The sequence below is a fragment of the Pteropus medius genome, unplaced genomic scaffold, assembly GCF_902729225.1.
Source record: "Pteropus medius unplaced genomic scaffold, Ma_sr-lr_union100, whole genome shotgun sequence".
In the NCBI taxonomy this organism is placed as follows: Eukaryota; Metazoa; Chordata; class Mammalia; order Chiroptera; family Pteropodidae; genus Pteropus; species Pteropus medius.
The window spans coordinates 12,896,037-12,913,627 of record NW_024354503.1 but is presented as its reverse complement, the minus strand read 5'-3'; the positions used below and the strand labels follow the sequence as shown (position 1 = coordinate 12,913,627).

General features: G+C 36.1%; 1 protein-coding gene across 2 annotated transcripts; it reads right to left on the bottom strand.

Annotated features, from left to right (window-relative positions):
* Positions 1 to 8,524: 8,524 nt before the first annotated feature.
* On the bottom strand, positions 8,525 to 17,370 carry ENPP5 (ectonucleotide pyrophosphatase/phosphodiesterase family member 5). 2 transcript variants are annotated; one of them, XM_039854918.1, is made up of 4 exons: positions 17,169 to 17,370; positions 14,281 to 15,144; positions 12,108 to 12,284; positions 8,525 to 9,105 (listed from the first exon to the last, which is right to left on the bottom strand). In XM_039854918.1, the coding sequence occupies exons 2-4, from the start codon at positions 15,107 to 15,109 to the stop codon at positions 8,678 to 8,680; spliced, it is 1,434 nt and encodes a 477-aa protein (XP_039710852.1). In that variant the 5' UTR covers positions 15,110 to 15,144; positions 17,169 to 17,370; the 3' UTR covers positions 8,525 to 8,677. The 2 variants fall into 2 exon arrangements, with proteins under 2 accessions (XP_039710852.1, XP_039710853.1); XM_039854919.1 differs by lacking the exon at positions 17,169 to 17,370 and adding an exon at positions 16,754 to 17,032.
* Between the last annotated feature and the right edge of the window lie 221 nt (positions 17,371 to 17,591).

Below are 17,591 nucleotides of genomic sequence, written 5' to 3'. Positions count from 1 at the left end.
GAATCTAGTGAGCTCATCTGCTGACAGCTCTGTAATGATGGTTAACAGATACATGTCTCTGGTTCAGATCTCCCTCCTATGTTAAAGGTCTGAATTGCCAGTGACCCAATCAGCAATCTTTTCGTATCTACCATGCTTAACTTCACTTTCATAGAGGTGATGGAAAGGATCAATAGAAATTAACCCCAAAATAATTCTAGACAATCCCAAATTACAAATATACATTTTTCTAAAAGAATTTTCCTAGAGGTCAGACCTAGACCCAGTAATATTGATTTACATGTTGTTTGAGTTGTCCACTGAGGAGAGTGAATACATTTTTAACAAAATTTCTGTGAAGGCTTTTATTTTTTTATTGTAAAAAGATATAGGAATTATGTTGCCAATAAAACGGTAGCTATATAATTCAAACTTTTTTTCTAGAAAGCTGGACGAAACATAAAAGATCTGTGCTATGGCATTGAGGAATTACCAAGAAAGTGAAGAGTCAAGAGGGCGAGATTCAGAAGAAAGAAATCTGTAAAAGTGAGCCCCTAATGGAATCTGAATTCTGGAAGAGGCATCTGAGAGGCTGAAAAGCTTAACTTAATCAAAGGCGGTGGGTGGGTGGAACGGGGGATAGAAAGAGAAAAAATAGGATGTAATGAAGACAAAAAAGCAGAACATTTAAAAATCATAAGAGCCTACTTTATACTATTTGGCACAAGTGATTTTGAAAATACAGATGAAATGGATAATTCCCTAGGAAAAATGTTGAACAAACTTGATTCCAGTAGAGAAGAAAAACTAAAACCAATTTCTGTATTAAAGATTGAGGAAGTTATAAACTATTGTGCAATAAGAGTATCAGGCCCAAAAAGACAATATAATCTTTTTTAGTGCCTCTATTGGGTTTGATTATTAATGTTACAGTTGCCTCATAAAACCAGTGTGTTAGAAAAAGAAATACATGAGTTTTTTAGGTGATTATAGCATTGACATAAAACCCGTTAAAAACAGTACTAAAGAAACTACAGATAAAAGGATCGATATAAGAAGAGGACATAACCCTAGCAAACATGCATCAACATAGGAACACCTACATATATGAAGCAATTATTGACCAACATAAAGGGAGATATTGACAGTAATGCACTCGTAGCAGGAGACTTTAACACCCCATTGACACCAATGGACAGATCTTCCAGACAAAATCAATAAGGAAACGGCAGCCTTAAATAACACTAGACCAGATGGGACCAATCTCAAAAAAAAAGGAAAATCAACTGTGTCAATAGCTAAATAGAAATAGAATGAACATTCCAATTAAATGGCAGAGATTGTCAAATGGGATAGAAGAGCAAGATCCAACTATATGTAGTCTAGAGATACACACTTTAAATATAAAGGTGAATTGAAAACAAAATTATATGCCATGTAAACTGTCAGCTGGACTACCTATATTAATATCAGATAAAGTAGTCTTCAAGACAAAATTTCCAGAGATAAAGAGGGACATTTAACAACTATGAAAAGACCAATATATCAGGAAGAAAACAATTAGAAATCTTCACACCTAAAAAAAAAGAACATAAAAGTTTGTGTATCAGAAAGAGAGAACTAAAGAGAGAATTCATAATTGAAAAAACATAATTGAAAAATTTAGCACTTCTTTCTTAAGTAATTGATATAACAACTAGACCAAGAAAAAAAATCAGGATATAGAAGACCTGAGTGATTGTATCAACCAGATTGACATAAATGACATTTAAAGAAGATTATAGCCCCAGATTGCAGAAGACATGTTCTTTTCAAGTGCACATGGAATTAACACCAAGATAGATCATACTGAAGACCATAAAATAGGTCTCAGTAAGTAATCTCAAAAAATTGCAATCTTACAAAGTATATTTCTGACTGTAATGGAATTAAATTAGATTCAATAATAAGATTTAGAAAAACCTTAAATATTTGGAAGTTAAACAATATACTTCTAAATAGAAATCATAAAGCAAGTGAGAAAATAATATTGAACTGATATTGGTAATGAATTTCTAACATACCAAAGTCTGTACTACACAGCTAAGGCAGTACTTAGATGGAAATTTATAGCCTTGAATACCTGTCTTTGAGAGGAAGAAAGGTTCAAAATGATTTAAGCTGCTTCTTTAGGAAGCTAGTAAAAGATGGAGAAAATAATCCAAAGTGGGTGGAAGGAAGGAAATAATAAAGATAAAATTAGAATCAATGAAATGAAAAAGACAAATAGAGAAAATTAATAAAACCAAAATTTGTTTTTTTTAATATGAGTAAAATTGATAAGTCCCTAAAAAAGACTAAGAAAAAAAAAAGAGCTAGCACAAATTAGCAATATCAGTAATAAAAGGGACTATCACTACAGATCCTATATAATCAGAAAAATATTACAAGAATATTATACCAATAAATTTGACAATTTGGATAAAATGTCAAATTCCTTGAAAAATATAACGTTGAAATTGTTACAAAATCAAATGAAAAATTTTAAGAGTCACATCTATCACAAAAATGAATGTTATCAAAAACATCCCTACAAAGAAAACTCCAAATCCTGGTGGTTTCACTGATTAATTCTATAACACATTTAAGGAAGAAATGATTGTACACAAACTTTTATAGGAAATAGGAAAAAGAAACACATCCTAACTGGTTTTCCGAGGCCAGTATAACACTGGTACCAAAATCTGACAATGATATTAAAAGAAAATCATAGGCCAATATCCCTATGAACAAAAATTCCATAACAAAATATTATCTAATTGAATTCAGCAGTATTTCAAAAGTATAATACACATGAACAAGTGGAATTTATCCCAGGAGTACAACGTTAGTTTGATATTTGAAAATCAATCAACGTTATCTATCATATTAGTAGTGGAAAAAAAGAAATAGAAAAAAATGATTATGTTAATGTGAAAAAAAGCATTTGGCAAAATTCAACACCTATTATTCAAAAAAAAACAAGTCACTGAATTTGGAATAGAAGGAAACTTCAAGCTGATATCTATCTATCTATCTATCTATCTATCTATACACACACACACACACACACACACATATGCATGCCACAAATTCCATCTAATAACTGAATTATATATTAAAATATCATAAACCTACACTCAATAGACTGGTGAAATATTAAATGTGTTTTCTCCTATAATCAGGAACAAGCAAGAATGACCACTCTAATCACTTCTATTTAACATTGCACTAAAAGTCCCAGCAAGTGCAAAAAGATAAGAAAAAGCATATAAGAATTAAAAAATAATAAAACTGTCAGGTCCACAGATGACATGACATACATAGACAATCCAAAGGAATCAGATAAACTATAAGTGAGCTTAACAAAATTGCTGGATATAAGCTCAATATGTAAAAATCAAGTGTATTTCTATATATTACCAGAAAACCGAAAATGAAAATTTAAAACTGGTATCATTTACACTGGTATCAACAAGCATGAAATCTCTAGGATGAAATCTAACAAAACATATGCAGAAAAATGTTACACAGGAAATTATAACATTGAGAGAAATTAAGACCAAAATAATGAAGGCTATATTATGTCTATAAGTTGGATGATTCAGTATTGTAAAGATGGCAATTCTCCTCAAATTGATCATGCATCTAAGCAATTCCAGCAGAGTTTTATTTTTCATGGAATTATAGAAGCTGACTCCAAATTTTGTAGAAATGTAAGGAGTCAAGACAATTGAGTAAAAATAAAATGATAGGACTTACTCTACCAGATGTCAAGAGCCATCATAAAGTTACAATAATTAAAACAGTATGCTGGTGACACAAGGATAGACAAATAGATGAACAGATTTGATGACCTTTGTTGAAATGATGAATACATACATATGTGGGTGTGTTAGACATGTCTTATATACCACCTCAAATCCATTCAACCCACCCCTTACTCCAATTTATCCTGGTTTAAACCAGCTTCCCACAGATGCAACCTAACAATGATTAGTCTCTTTCTTTCTGGCCCAGACACTATGACATTGGATGCCTGATATCACACTTGGCATTTGTGCATGTACTATTAGAAGTACTTGGAGTTAATATCCATGTGGGTTTGGAAGTGGATACATGCTTTGCTTCCTTCTTCCATTGCTCAGACAGTCAGTTCTGAGATACATTTCATAAGGTTCCTCTAAAGGCCCTGTGGGATTGAGCACCAGTCACTCATAACAGTGGCCAATTCTCTAACTTATATATGTATATGCTTTCTCTGCATCTCTCTTTCATGCTCTGTCCCTCATGCTTGCTTCTTGGGATCACTTCACAAATAAATTGCCTGCATAACAAGCCTTTGTCTCAGACTCTGATTTGGGGAAAACCCAGGTTAAACAGTAGATCCATATAATATATCTGACAAAAAATGTATACACATATACATCAAAAGACATGTAAAACAATGCTCATCACAGCATTACTTCTAGTAACATCAAACTGGAAATGATCCAAATATCCAAAAACAATACATAAATTGTGGTCTATTCACATAATTTCATGAAGCACTGAAAATAAACCACTGCTACACACAGAACATGGATGAATCTCACATAATCTTGAGAGAGAAAAAGCCAAACAAAATATATATACTGTATGATTCCGTTTAGATAAAATTTAAAAATAGAGGAAACTTCTATTGTGTTCCTAGTCAGGAAAGGGTTACCTGTAAGCAGGAGGGAGGAGGTAGTGACTGGGAAGAGTCTTAAAGGGGTCTTTCCGGTGTGCTGGTCATGTTCTATCTTCTATTTCTTTTCTAAAGTAAAGTTACCTAAATTTGCTCATTTATTAGTAATTGGCCACATTTACTATTTGTATACTTTCTGAATGTTTTACTTCAATAAAAAAGTTAAAATAACAATACATATTATGAAGAAACAGAACAAAAAATGCTTTGAAAAATAAAAACTTTAAATATGTAAAAAAAATTAAAGGGCTAAGCCTTGGAGATGGAGTATCTCAAATGGTGTAACAGAAAGAAGAGCTAGAAGATACTGAGATGAACAATCAACCAATTCAGAAGTTTCAACATCCAACTAATAGGCACGCCAAAAAGGGTAAACAGAAAAAGGATTTAAGGAAAATATAAACTAAAATAAACTATGAGAACTTGTTAGACTAAAAAAGATATGAGCATTTAAAATGAAAGGGAACCGTGAGTGACAAATGGGGTATCTCTCTTAGTGTAAAATTTCAGGGAACTGAGGATTTAAAAACATATGTTATTGGAGGGGGCGGGGGAGAGGAGGAGGAGGAAACGGAGAGGGGAGAGAGAGAAATTGACAAAAGAATTCTCAACAGCAACCCTGACAACCTTTTTGAATGACAATGGAATATTATGTCAATGCATTTTCTTGTACAGCTTCTCATTTTTTTCCAGGAGCTTTTATTATTTTTGTTTTGCATTACCTGCCCATTACAGGCTGAATTGTGTCTCTTCAGAGGTCATTATGTTGATGTCCTAACCACCAAACTGGATCAAGATACCTGGATCCCGACACCAGCTGGCACTAACAATTATGTCATGAAAGTCACTTCACAGCTTTTAAGAGCCCTTGTTTAATCAGGGGGTTGAATGGTCCCTGGCTCTGTGCCTCTTGAGTTTGTCACTCTTAATGGATAGCTGAAAAAAATCAGAACTAGAAGAACTAGGATCTTTATTGGATTTTCTAGAAATGATAGCTTCTTTTAAGAAACTGAAACTAATAATAGGATCCTAGTTTTACCTTAAGAGGTCAGAAAGCATTTTGAAAAGCAATTTTTTCCCCCTCTTTATTTCCCCCAGCCCCACTTCCACCCCTGACCCATGGATGTTGCCGTTTCCCCTTTAGAACTGGATCTCTAAAAGCAGGCTATCCCCTCCCTCCCCACATGCTCTCGGGGTGAGCCCCAGCTCTGGGGCCTCCAGGGGCCTGGGGCCTCCAGGGGCCTGGCGCCCCTGGGCCTGGCACCCCCATGATATGGTCTGCGGCTTCACCTGGGGTGCGAACCCAGGACCTTCTGCATGCAAAGCAGATGTACTAACCACTACACTATGGAGCCACCCCCTGAAAAGCAATTTTAAATTTATTTATTCATTCATTTTCAGCAATTTTAAAGTTAAATGGCAGGTGGTAAAGGGAGAAATTGCAAAACACACTGAATAAGAAAAGAATTTTATCAATTAATTGTACAAAATAGCTGATGGAAGATGAGCAAAAAGGGTGGGCTGGGGAGAACTCCATTCCTCTGACCTTTTTAAAATTATTTTCAATTAGTAAGATTAGCTAGCCTAAATTTTACATCTATGTGCTAATTTTTGTTCACTGTATACAAAGTATGAGCATGAAGACATGCATGCAGGTAAAATCAAAACAACAAAAAAGCTATCAAAGGATGATAAGTGACTAGATTTTCACAGCAAAGTTAAAATTTTATTTTCCTTCAGGTAAACTCTCCTGCTGATATTTTACAGGAAAATAAGTTTCTGTAAATAGAAGAAACCATTCAATAACAAAATCTTACTATCGGAATTTTAATGATTTCACCAAAGTTACAGAATTTACTTTCATCTAAGGTAATAGCACCTTCTAAAATGAATTTAATGAAACAATTAATTTAAATGTACAGATAGCACTTGAATAGTAATGCTTTTAAGTAGACAAATTTTATCTTTTAGTTGTTATATTGGCATCTCAATCACACAGGTAAGTTCATAGCTACAAAGCAAGCCAATGTGATTGGTCATATTCTAGAATGTCTAATCTAGAGTTCAGATTTCTTGAGGAGTTTGCTACCTACCATCTAACTTCTCAGCTTTTGAATCCATAGTTTATTTTCAGTGATTCCATTCTATCCTATTAAGAGGTTATATCATAAAATGAGAATGAGGTGCTAACATTTTTTACTGGTATCATTTTAAAGATAATTAAGCCACCTCATTTTAGGAAGCACTTACATTCAATTGTATTTTTAACCATGCCATTTTTATTCTTTAAATCTAAGTTATCCTTTCTTTCTGAAATGCCTTTTCCACTTTTCCAATTAGTCAGTTGATATATAAATATACATGAAATCACAGTACTTTCTATGGGCCATGTGTCTATAATAAACTGGCTTCTATTTTCCTCAAAGAAAACTGTTCTTTCTGAGGCTTCTTCTTTCTTCTAAGAAACCGTAGGTAACATCTCCCTCTCTCCAACCCGGCTACTTAAAAGGTCCTCTAGGTGGTTGGAATGAGAGGAACTGAAATGACCAGGCAGGTGAAAAACTACTGAGGAGGAAAAGACTATTTGTGAACTTGGATTCATCTTTGATTCCACTGAGCACCTGGGGAGCAGGTGTTCCAATATTTCATTAAACAAAGCTACAATCTCAGCTCTTCTTATTTCAACACCTGTTACTTCTAGGAGTTATTTTGCTAGTTTTTGCTATTATGCACCCTTCAGCACTGTTCTGGGTACACTGTGTACTACGGGCCTAATTTTTCCCCCAAGCTCTACAAGGATTGAGTGGCCTACACTTTGAGTTTATGCTCTCTTGCAAGTCTGGATCTTCAAATATTTGTATCTAAAAGATGCTTGTGCTCTGTTACTATGAGTTACCAGAAAGAAAACAAACATCGTTTTTACCTAATTTAACTTTTAATGTGATTAACAGTGATTTAGTTTTCAAAGAAGCAAATAATTATAGAACAAGAGAAAACATTGCTGAGATCATGTCTTATCTCTAATATCCAGGCCACTGCTGGACTACAGAGGGAAATGTATATTTATGGTGTTATAAAAATTAGAGTAAAATGACCAATCAGGAAATACAGCCGCATGATTTTATGACAGAAACAATATATTTAGAATAAATGTGTCAGTAATTGAACCTTTTGGGGAAAATAAAATGAAAACCCATGTCCTTTGGAAAGAAATATGACAAGGAATGCCCATAGATTCGTCCTGCTGTTAGGAATGCGTCTCTCCAAAATTTAATGTACAAATTTAATTTTCAACAGTTTTCACTTTTTCTTGCTCTCCCACTTTAAAGAGATAGATTTCTATATTAATCAGGAATTATTAGAATTTCATTCAGTTTGAATGACAAATAACAAGTATTCTGTGACATGGGTGCAAATAGTTGTCTTTTTCAATCAAGTTATAGGATAGTTGTCAATAAAGTGCATTTCACATAAAAGTACCCATTAGGAGAATAATTTAAAGTGCAATATATACTTTAAATAGTGCAAAGTTACTAAATATATACATTATATGTGCCAAGTACAAATAAAGCAGGATCTTATCTACCCCTGGACCAGAAAGGAAAATGGAAACATAATTCCACATTTTTAATTATTTGCAGATATATGTATTTTGGTCCGTTTGTGTGTATTCCTGTGTGTGTGTGTGTGTGTGTGTGTGTGAGAGAGAGAGAGAGAGAAGAGAGAGAGAGAGAGAGAGAGACAGAGAGAGACAGAGAGAGAGACAGAGAGAGACAGAGACAGAGAGAGACAGAGAGAGAGACAGAGAGAGAGAGGGAGAGAGAGGGGCAGGCTGTGTCTGTATATGCATGTAACTGCTCAATGGTCTGTGCAAATGTCTGAAAGTGGTTTCCTAGAAATTGAAACCTTTAAGCACTGCCATAATTAGGCAATCTCCACTTCAGAGTAGCATTAGGCTTGTAATAATGGTTGAGCTATTTCAGCCTGCATATCTGGTAAGGCAGGTATTTGACTGCAAATTAAATGTTTAATGAAAACTATAAAAAATACAATAACTATAATGCTACCAAGAGAGATCCCTATGAAATAAGCATATGATTCCTCTTGCTCATATTTTCTTGGTTTGACACTACCATGGAGGAGCGTAGTACTCTGTGTGTAAGGAATTGGTCTTGGAGCTGCTGAACTGAGAAGATCCTGGACATTCTTCAGTGATCCGTTATGTGGCATGGAAGTGATATTGAGGAGGTGGCAGAGCAGTGGATAAAGATCTGTGGAGTTCATGGCTTCTTTTGTAAAATTCTTTTTGAAGGCAGGACCGTGGGCTAAAAATATTGGATGCATTTCTGCTAACGCATTGTCATAACCGTGGTTGCCTACTGTAAAGATAAAATGCATGAATAAGTTAGCCAGCCAGAAGGCATTAAGATGAAATAATTGTTGTATTGTCAAAGTCTGAACAAGTCAACACAAATTCTATCCAATTCGACTTTTAAAATAAAATAATCATTTAAAGACAATCTTTGCTGTTATCAACATCACAATTCATTTCAGGAAGTGCAAAGTCAAATGATCACAGATCTTTTTCAAAGGCCAAGCAGCAGAGGAAGAAAGGTAAAGAGCAAAGCTGAGCCAAGTTAGGGGAAAATAAAACTGATTTGTTTTTGGTGGCAGGTAAACTAATAGCAAATAGGTAACTACTATGTTCCAATTATTGTTCTAAAGATTATTGCTCTTTAGTCATGAAGATAATGAATTCATAATTACTAACAAAAGGAGAAAAACAATAAAAAAGAAAAACAAAAGACATCACAAAAACCAAACCTCTAGTGACAGCTACAGTCCACTACTGAAAAATAAAGGTCAAGACTTGTGGGTAAAATCCTGACTTTGGTGGTTCAAATCAGGACCCAACTTAGCATTGTGTGCTTTAGTACAGATACAAATAAAATAGAAACTTGAGGAGTTTTCTGACTTATCAAGTGATACAAAATTGAAGGATGAAAACTCCTGAATAATAAAAGCTACATTTTAAAGGCATGTGTGCCTAGCATAATATCAGGGTGCAAAGGGGAAGGAGCTACTGCAGCTAAGATGGCAACCTAAGAAAACCGACAGTCTTTATTTTAAAGGTGGTGAGAACAATGACTAGCAAATCAGTCTCTAGTACCTATACCACTACAGAGAAATATGCAATGGGAACACAACATTAAAAAAAATCCTAAATCAATTTTTCCGAAAGTCATAAACTGACCCATAGTCATCTCCTCAAAGTAATTCCAAATATGCCTGGCCAAATCCATCTAAAGAAGTCTTTCTAAATGCCATGATTCTTTCAAATTTATTCAAGGAAAAATAATGCTGGTTTTATGAACTCATTTATAATTATCTGACAGGGTACTGTGCTATTCTATTTAGTTAAGTGCTAACATTAACACTGGGAAATATGCCATTATATAATTTGTAATTGGGTGATTGCTATGTTCATTTCTAAAAGTTGGTATCTAGACCCTTAGATATAAGATAATTCTCTTATATCTCACTTTTTACTAGAAAATTAGATTTGAAATGAAGTCATTATGACTTATAAAACCTTTCCCATGTTTTGAAGTGGTTAGTATGTTGTTGAATAAATGAACATAATGTATATAGGAGCATTAGGTTTTCTGTCAAAAATAGATGTCACTGATCCATTGTATATTTGTAGCTCACCAAACCAAATTTCAAGAGAGCCCCTTACATTCATTTTAACTGTGAAGTTTTGAGTAGCCCATCTAGCATAGGAGCTACCTGCATGATACACGAAAAAGTGGCAATTATTCTCATGGCCAAAGAAATCATTTTTAAAGTTCTTCTTAAAACAGTTCCCCTGGTGTGATTAAATATTGGTTTGAAGATCATTATCTGTATTTAAAACCAGTTTAAGAACCAGGAACCATGTACCTATAGAAATTATATGACATAATCTATCACTATGACTTATATACATATTACAAGTGCCATTGTCAGGCAACCGCTTTTCTTTTCCCCAATTAACACGATAGGAACCCAGTTCTACTTAAAGGGACATTTTTGTACATCTTAATATATATCAAGGACCAATGCCCCAAAAAAAGCATTTGTGGCGGGGGGGGGGCGCGGGCTGGGGAAGGAGTGCATTGGTCTTTGATATATACACAATGTGATTCCTTCAATATTCAAGTAACAGAGTAGAAACAAGTTCCAGTGACTTGATCAGTAGTGCATACTATTACCTAAATCAATCAGGAAACTCATGCCAGGTAGTCTAATAGAGGGAATTTAATGTGGGGACTAGTTATAAAAGGGTTGAAGAGATGAGAAGCAAACATGGGATGACCTTATTCAGTGATTAGGAACAGTGAGAGCCTGTACGGCCCCCAGGGATGGAGTGACAGAGGAAGAGGTGGTGGTACCAGAGCCCAAAAGACAGGGCCACTTAGAAGGAGCTGAGGCCATAGAGAAAGACACTGTCCACATGGAGCTGAGATCACAGAAGAAATGAAGCCATCATTAGAGACATAGCCTGAGGACAAATACCCCAGCTTCTCCCTTCCTCTTGGCTTTCAAATTTCTGCCAGGGTCTTTTTCCATAAGTCAAACCTAACCAGAAACCAATTTGCAAAGGAGCCTGGGGAATTTAGTCTGTAGGGTTTGTCATTGGTGACACAAAGTAGAGCAGAGAAAGGACAGGGAGCTTGGGAGCAAATATGCAAATGGCAGACACAATAAGTAAAATACTGGGCATGATTTTTCCAAAGCTATTTATAAAAAGAGAAAATTATTTATTTTTTGCCTTATTTTGTGCATTTGAATTTTAAAAGGAAGTTCCATCATATTCTAAATTTAATCAGTGGCAATATCTCCAAAATTATATTACTAGGTATTAGGAAAACACATCTTGATATATTATTATTCTCCATGACATTCACTTCTTTTTAAAAATGTTTCCAAGGATCAAAGCTGGCCTATATTTGGTAAAGCCAGAAGGGAGAAAAAAAAAACAAACTAGAAAGCTGCAATTTCAAATAAAAATAGAGATTAAATTCTTATGAAGTCAGAATATAAAACAGATACAGAATAATTCAATTTATAAATTTCAGTTATGTTTTTCTCAAGAACATAATGATTATAATTAGCCATATAGGTCACTGTGCATATTTTTGGTCTAATGGCTTCAAGAGAAGTAAATATTTCACTTTTAGGAGTTTACCTCTTTTTAAAGCTCCAAGAATCTTAAATTTGCTATTAATGTATGATACTAGTTATTCAACGGGAAAATAAATGGCTGGCTGTATCATCCATAGCACACACTTTAGCAAACGAAGATGCAGAACGAAAAGCAATACTGTAATATACTCACACAGAAAGTCATCTGACTTATTCTGTAAAATATACCACCCTTCGTCAGCCACTGCTATGATTGGTTGAATTCTATTATTATATTTGTAGTGCCATCTTTCTGGAATCTCTTCTTTTTTGTAAACAGTAAGATTAGGATGAGCATGAGCTAGTGCTTCATAGACTTCATCAAATTTACCTAAAAGAGAAGGGAGAACACGAGGCATTCAGAATAAGACACTCGCAGTCACAATCAAAGAAACAGTCATGGCAATAGAGGTCAATCGATGCTGACACTCCATTGAAGTAAAAAGCCAGCAAGCTACACACAATGAAATATAGCCAGACACTTTGGAACTCCCATCTTGAGGAAAGAATCTTGAAAGGAGAAACAGAAATAATTCATCTTCTCTTGTAAGTAAGTTCACCGTATAGAATTAAGAGAACATTTTCTAGAACCAGAAATCTCTAATTTGAGATGTCTTAATCACACACACACACACACACACACACACACTAATTAGTCATGTACATACTTAGGTGCTAAGTAAAATGTCTAGGGCATTGCAATACCCAAACTAAGAGTTACATTGGTAGTTAGGAGTGCAAAGTAGAGAATCTCTAGGTAAGAAAATATAAAAGTGGAGAGTGAGGGCTGGGAAAGGCCTAGAGGGGGAAAGCAGACTATAACAGAAAAGTTTTTTAAAACCCTGGAGGTGTTATAAACGTACTCTCTATAACTTCAAATGCAGTAAACCTGGGTACCATAGTCACTCCTTTTCTTGTTTTCAAATCTATTTGGTGGGGGTTCCTCCCTGCCTCCCACATAAGGCAACGCCATACCAATTTTATAAGGAAAATGGAAGAGTTAATGTGATTTTCTTAAAAAACAAAAAGCTTGCTGGTTTATATCGAATTTGTTGAAAAGTTTACGTGTAGGTGGACATGCATATTTTAACAGTCAGTTTTCTATGATCCTCTTAATTCCCCTAGGAGGGACAGAACTCTCATTTGTGAAGTATTCAGCTTTCCAAAAACTGTTCTCTCATTTGACACCCAGCCAGCCCTAGGAGGTGATAAAATAAAAGTCAGAAGAGCAGGCCTGAGTCTTGCTCTGCATATACATTGAGATCTGGGGATGTAACATGTAGGTGACAGGTATGAGGCTTACAGGAGAGGTTTATAAAAAGTTCAAGGTATTATTACTTCCTCTACTTATACATAAGAAAAAGAAATTTCACATTGACCAAAGCTTTTTCCTTCCCACACTCCATTGCTTTCTAATGGAGCAGGGCCTAACTAAGGCTCTATAGAAAGATTTAGGGCCTGAAATAACTGTAATTGCATGCAAATTTTGTATGTATATACCCATCTCAAGTTTTCTGAGAAGGAAAGCTGTCATTTTCATCATATTTGATGATTCCAAATAGTTAAATACATAGAGAGCATCAATTGCAATATTCTAGCAAAGAGTGAAAAATTAGACTCCAAGTGATACCATCAGGTTGGTGGTTAGAGCAAATAATATCCTGTTAGCATATTTTCCAGGGAAAATATGGGGCATCCTGTATGCTTAGCTGGTTCCTTCAGATAAGCATCTGCAGATACTCCCAAAAGAAGCAAGAAAAGAACTAGCTCAAACTGCTTAGGGTAGCTATTATGAATTTAAGGTGACCAAGAGCTCATTATAATAGTAAAATCCCCACATTTGGGAGGAGTTTGGATACTATTTTCTGAACATGTGCCCATGAAGAGGCCTGACCTCCTTGCTTCTGTGCCTGTGTCAACTCGACACCACCCCCTTACATGCTATGATGAAAATTTCCATCATGAATATGTATTAATTGACAGGATAAAAGCACAGGGGCTCTCCACTTCCAGGAACCACAGCTTTGGAAAGTATCCCCTATAGGCTTTTTATCTGCTGCAAATCAATTTTGTTTTGTGTGGCAATCACTCTTGGTGTAATATCTAGTTCCCTGCTCACCAAGAAGAGAACCCAAGTTCAGTTCGGTAACAAAAGAAAGAAAAAAAAAAGAGTGAGATTTTATCTTTTCAGAGTCTGAATATTAAATTCCATACTATTACCATGACACGAGCGAGCATACTTTAAAGGCATAGAAACAAAAATTCCCCACTCAGTGGCACTGGGCATGCGCAGACCTAGTCTCAGACCACCACTCTGTCAGACTTACCTTCTTTTGGCAAGATGGCTGCTACTGGAGATTGGTCAATCAGGATATAGTGGTCTTTATCCAGATATTGGTCAAGTTCTATTACCCTTTCCTCAGAACACTGGGTCATTCCGTGGTCACTTGTGATAACTAGGTTGAGAGTGTTCCATAACTTGGCGTTTTTCAGCATTTGTATAAGATATCCTAACTTGTTGTCAATATCTGAAATGACAGGTCCCATGAGTGGACTGTCAGGTCCCAAATGGTGGCCCATGTCATCAGGATCTTCCCAATAGAGAAGACCAAGATTTATGGGCTCTTTTGATGTAAACCACTCAATAATTTTGGCAACTCTATCTTCAAATGAAACTGACTCGTTGTAAAGCATGTACTGAGTAGGAAAGCTCTCATGTATTTTTACATCTGTTCCGGGCCACATGGCTGCACCACTAGTATGTCCTGCCCTCTGATTTGTGACCCATATTGGAGTTGCTTCTTCCCAAAACTCAGAATCATAAATATTCATGTTATCCAAGGAGAAAGATTTGTTCAGAATAGGATCGAACATGTCATTTGCAACAATCCCATGATTCTCTGCAAAGAGGCCAGTTACCAAAGTATAATGGTTAGGGTAGGTCTTCGTAATAAAAATATTAGTAACTTGCTTCACATGAACACCATATTTCATAATATAATGAAAATGGGGTGTCGGAACTCTATATAAGTAATCCCAACGGAATCCATCAAATGAAACTAGTAGAACCTTTTGCTGGTCTGGTGAAAGAGAAAATGTAATTGAAAGTGTTAATGCAGCAAGGATGATGGCCTCCAAGAGGAGTTTTGAAGTCATATTCAAAGTACTTGATCAGTTCAATGTAAGATGATCTATATAAAAAAAAAATATATAAATTAGTAACAATAATTTTGTTTTGTATACTTTACCCAAAACTGAGAGCGATGATGCTTAGTAATCCCAGTTATATCATAAATTAGAGCCCAAAAGGATTATGTCGTAGAACTCCATCTTAAACAACAGACCTGGGGCTACCTGCATAATAAAGCTAAGAAGTTTTGCTGCATTAAAAACTTTCCAAGAATTTATCAAAAATCAAAACATTCCTCAAAGGAATTATTTAAATAAGCTTCCAAATGTCATTTTAAAATATGACATAATTTACATACGACTTTTTAGAAACATTTTCAGATTGACTCAGACTTCTGTAGCCAAAGACCTGTGAACATATATATATATATATTTATTAAAATTAATGGGGTCACATTGGTTAATAAAATCATATAGATTCCAAGTGAAAAATACCTGTGAACATAGGTATCATTGTGTTTAGACCAACTGTAGGAACCTAGCAACAAGGAAGTACCATTAGCAAATCCAATAATGCTTTTAAATATATATGTCCATATATATTTAATATGTGTGTGTGTGTGTATGTGTGTGTGTGTGTGTGTATACACCTTGGCTTTTTCAAAGCCAAGGCTTATGTTTGGTTTATCGTGGTTAGAGATGTTACTAGAGAGGAAAAAATAAATGAACTTGGTTTCTTGAAGTGACATCAAATTTGTGACATTCAAATGTATTTGTGAAGTGTAATCTACATTCATTTAATAATCAAGTCACAGCCTTCTCTAAACAGATTCTCAACTAAGTATAAACAGAAACCCAATTTTGAAATTTGATGTTGACCTTCCTAATGTCAAAATTTGTTACATTTAATCTTGTCAGTGATACCTGTAGAAAAGGCACTTCCCAAGTTAAATAATCTCTTTGGACCAAGGCTATTGGTTTTTAAAAAAATTTCCGTATATTTCTAAAAAAGTTTTTATTCTATTCAAGAAAGCTAATAAGAGGCAATATGGAGAAACAATACATAAGGAAATTTTGTCAATTCTCATAGGACTTGCAAATCAAGCATTTATTGTTCTCTCCTTTTCCTGCCCAATAATTCTGTATTGTTTATTTTTAAATCATGATTTCACTATACCTAGAACACCACTTAAACTGAAATTGTCTTACGTATTGGTCTCCAGACAACCGTTCAAAATTAAATTTAAAAAATTCTCCAATGGCAATAATATTTCCAATTCGAAGGAACATTAACAATCAGTTCCAGTAGGGAAATGCAAATATATTTACTAACATATGTGGATGAAGATGGTGGTTCCTCCCTCATTCTCCCGCTCCTTCACCTTCCTAAGACAAGACTAATATGAATCAAATATAAGACTAGAAAAAGAATCGACTATTTGAAACACCTGATTTTCCTCTAAGTAAATCGTTCAGCAGCTATGGTAAGCAAAACAAAGGAAAACAAAAGCTAAGTGTTGTCTAAAGCTTAGGAATGTTTGGTAAGCAGAACCAACGTTATCACATCCATTACATGAAGCAATAAACAAAGGTGGGGGTGGGATGAAAGAAATCTCAGATTTCTTTCTTTTTCATACAAAAAAATACTGCACAGTGCGGCGGAATCCCTACCTCTGGGTCCAGAATTCACTGGGCTGTTTTCCAATTCCTCCTCCACTGCAATCCTTCCCCCACAGACAGCCTTGTAAATCTGTAGGGAAGGGGCGCCAAGAACGCGAAGAATAGAGAAAGTGGAGGAGGAGTATGTGTGTGTAGAACGAATAGACGTCAAAAAGGGGGCGATGCTTCGCCCCATCTTCTCCACAGGCATTCCATCCTAGCCACTGGGAAGGGTCGCAGCGTAGGGTACGCCCACCGAGGCCGACAGATGTCCTAATGTGGGGTGTGTGTGTGTGTGTGTGTGTGTGTGTGTGTGTGTGCGCGCGCGCGTGCGCGTGCGCAGTGTAACTGGGGGAGAGTTTTGGGGAACCCACAGGAGTCGTGTGGGTCCCCTGGAGGCAATCTGCCCACTCCCCTGGACTCTTACCTTCGTAGCGACCGGGTCAGTCCGCATTGGATTGGGGCAATGGGAGGGGAGATCTGGAGAAGGCTCCCTCCGGCAGACCCGCGGCAGTAGCCGTGAGGTGTCGGGAGCGAAGGGCACTTCTTGGACCCGCAGCCGCACACCTGCACACAACCTCGGAGCAGAGCACCTGACCAGCACCACCTCCCTGCTGCAGGCCCCGCCTCTTGGACCTCATTGGCTACAGTAAAGATTGTTATCTCTGGGGGGCTCCTGGGAGTCGCTGCATCGCCTGTCAATCAGCGGGAGCAGGGTGGGCGCTGCCAGAGTTTAGAGGATGGAGGGGGCCGATGTCCTCCAGAGCAAAGGGCTTGCGCGGGCCCAGCTGGGAAACTCGAGGGACTAGGAGACGAAGACTCCTAGCTGAAGTTTTCTCTCTGCCTGGTC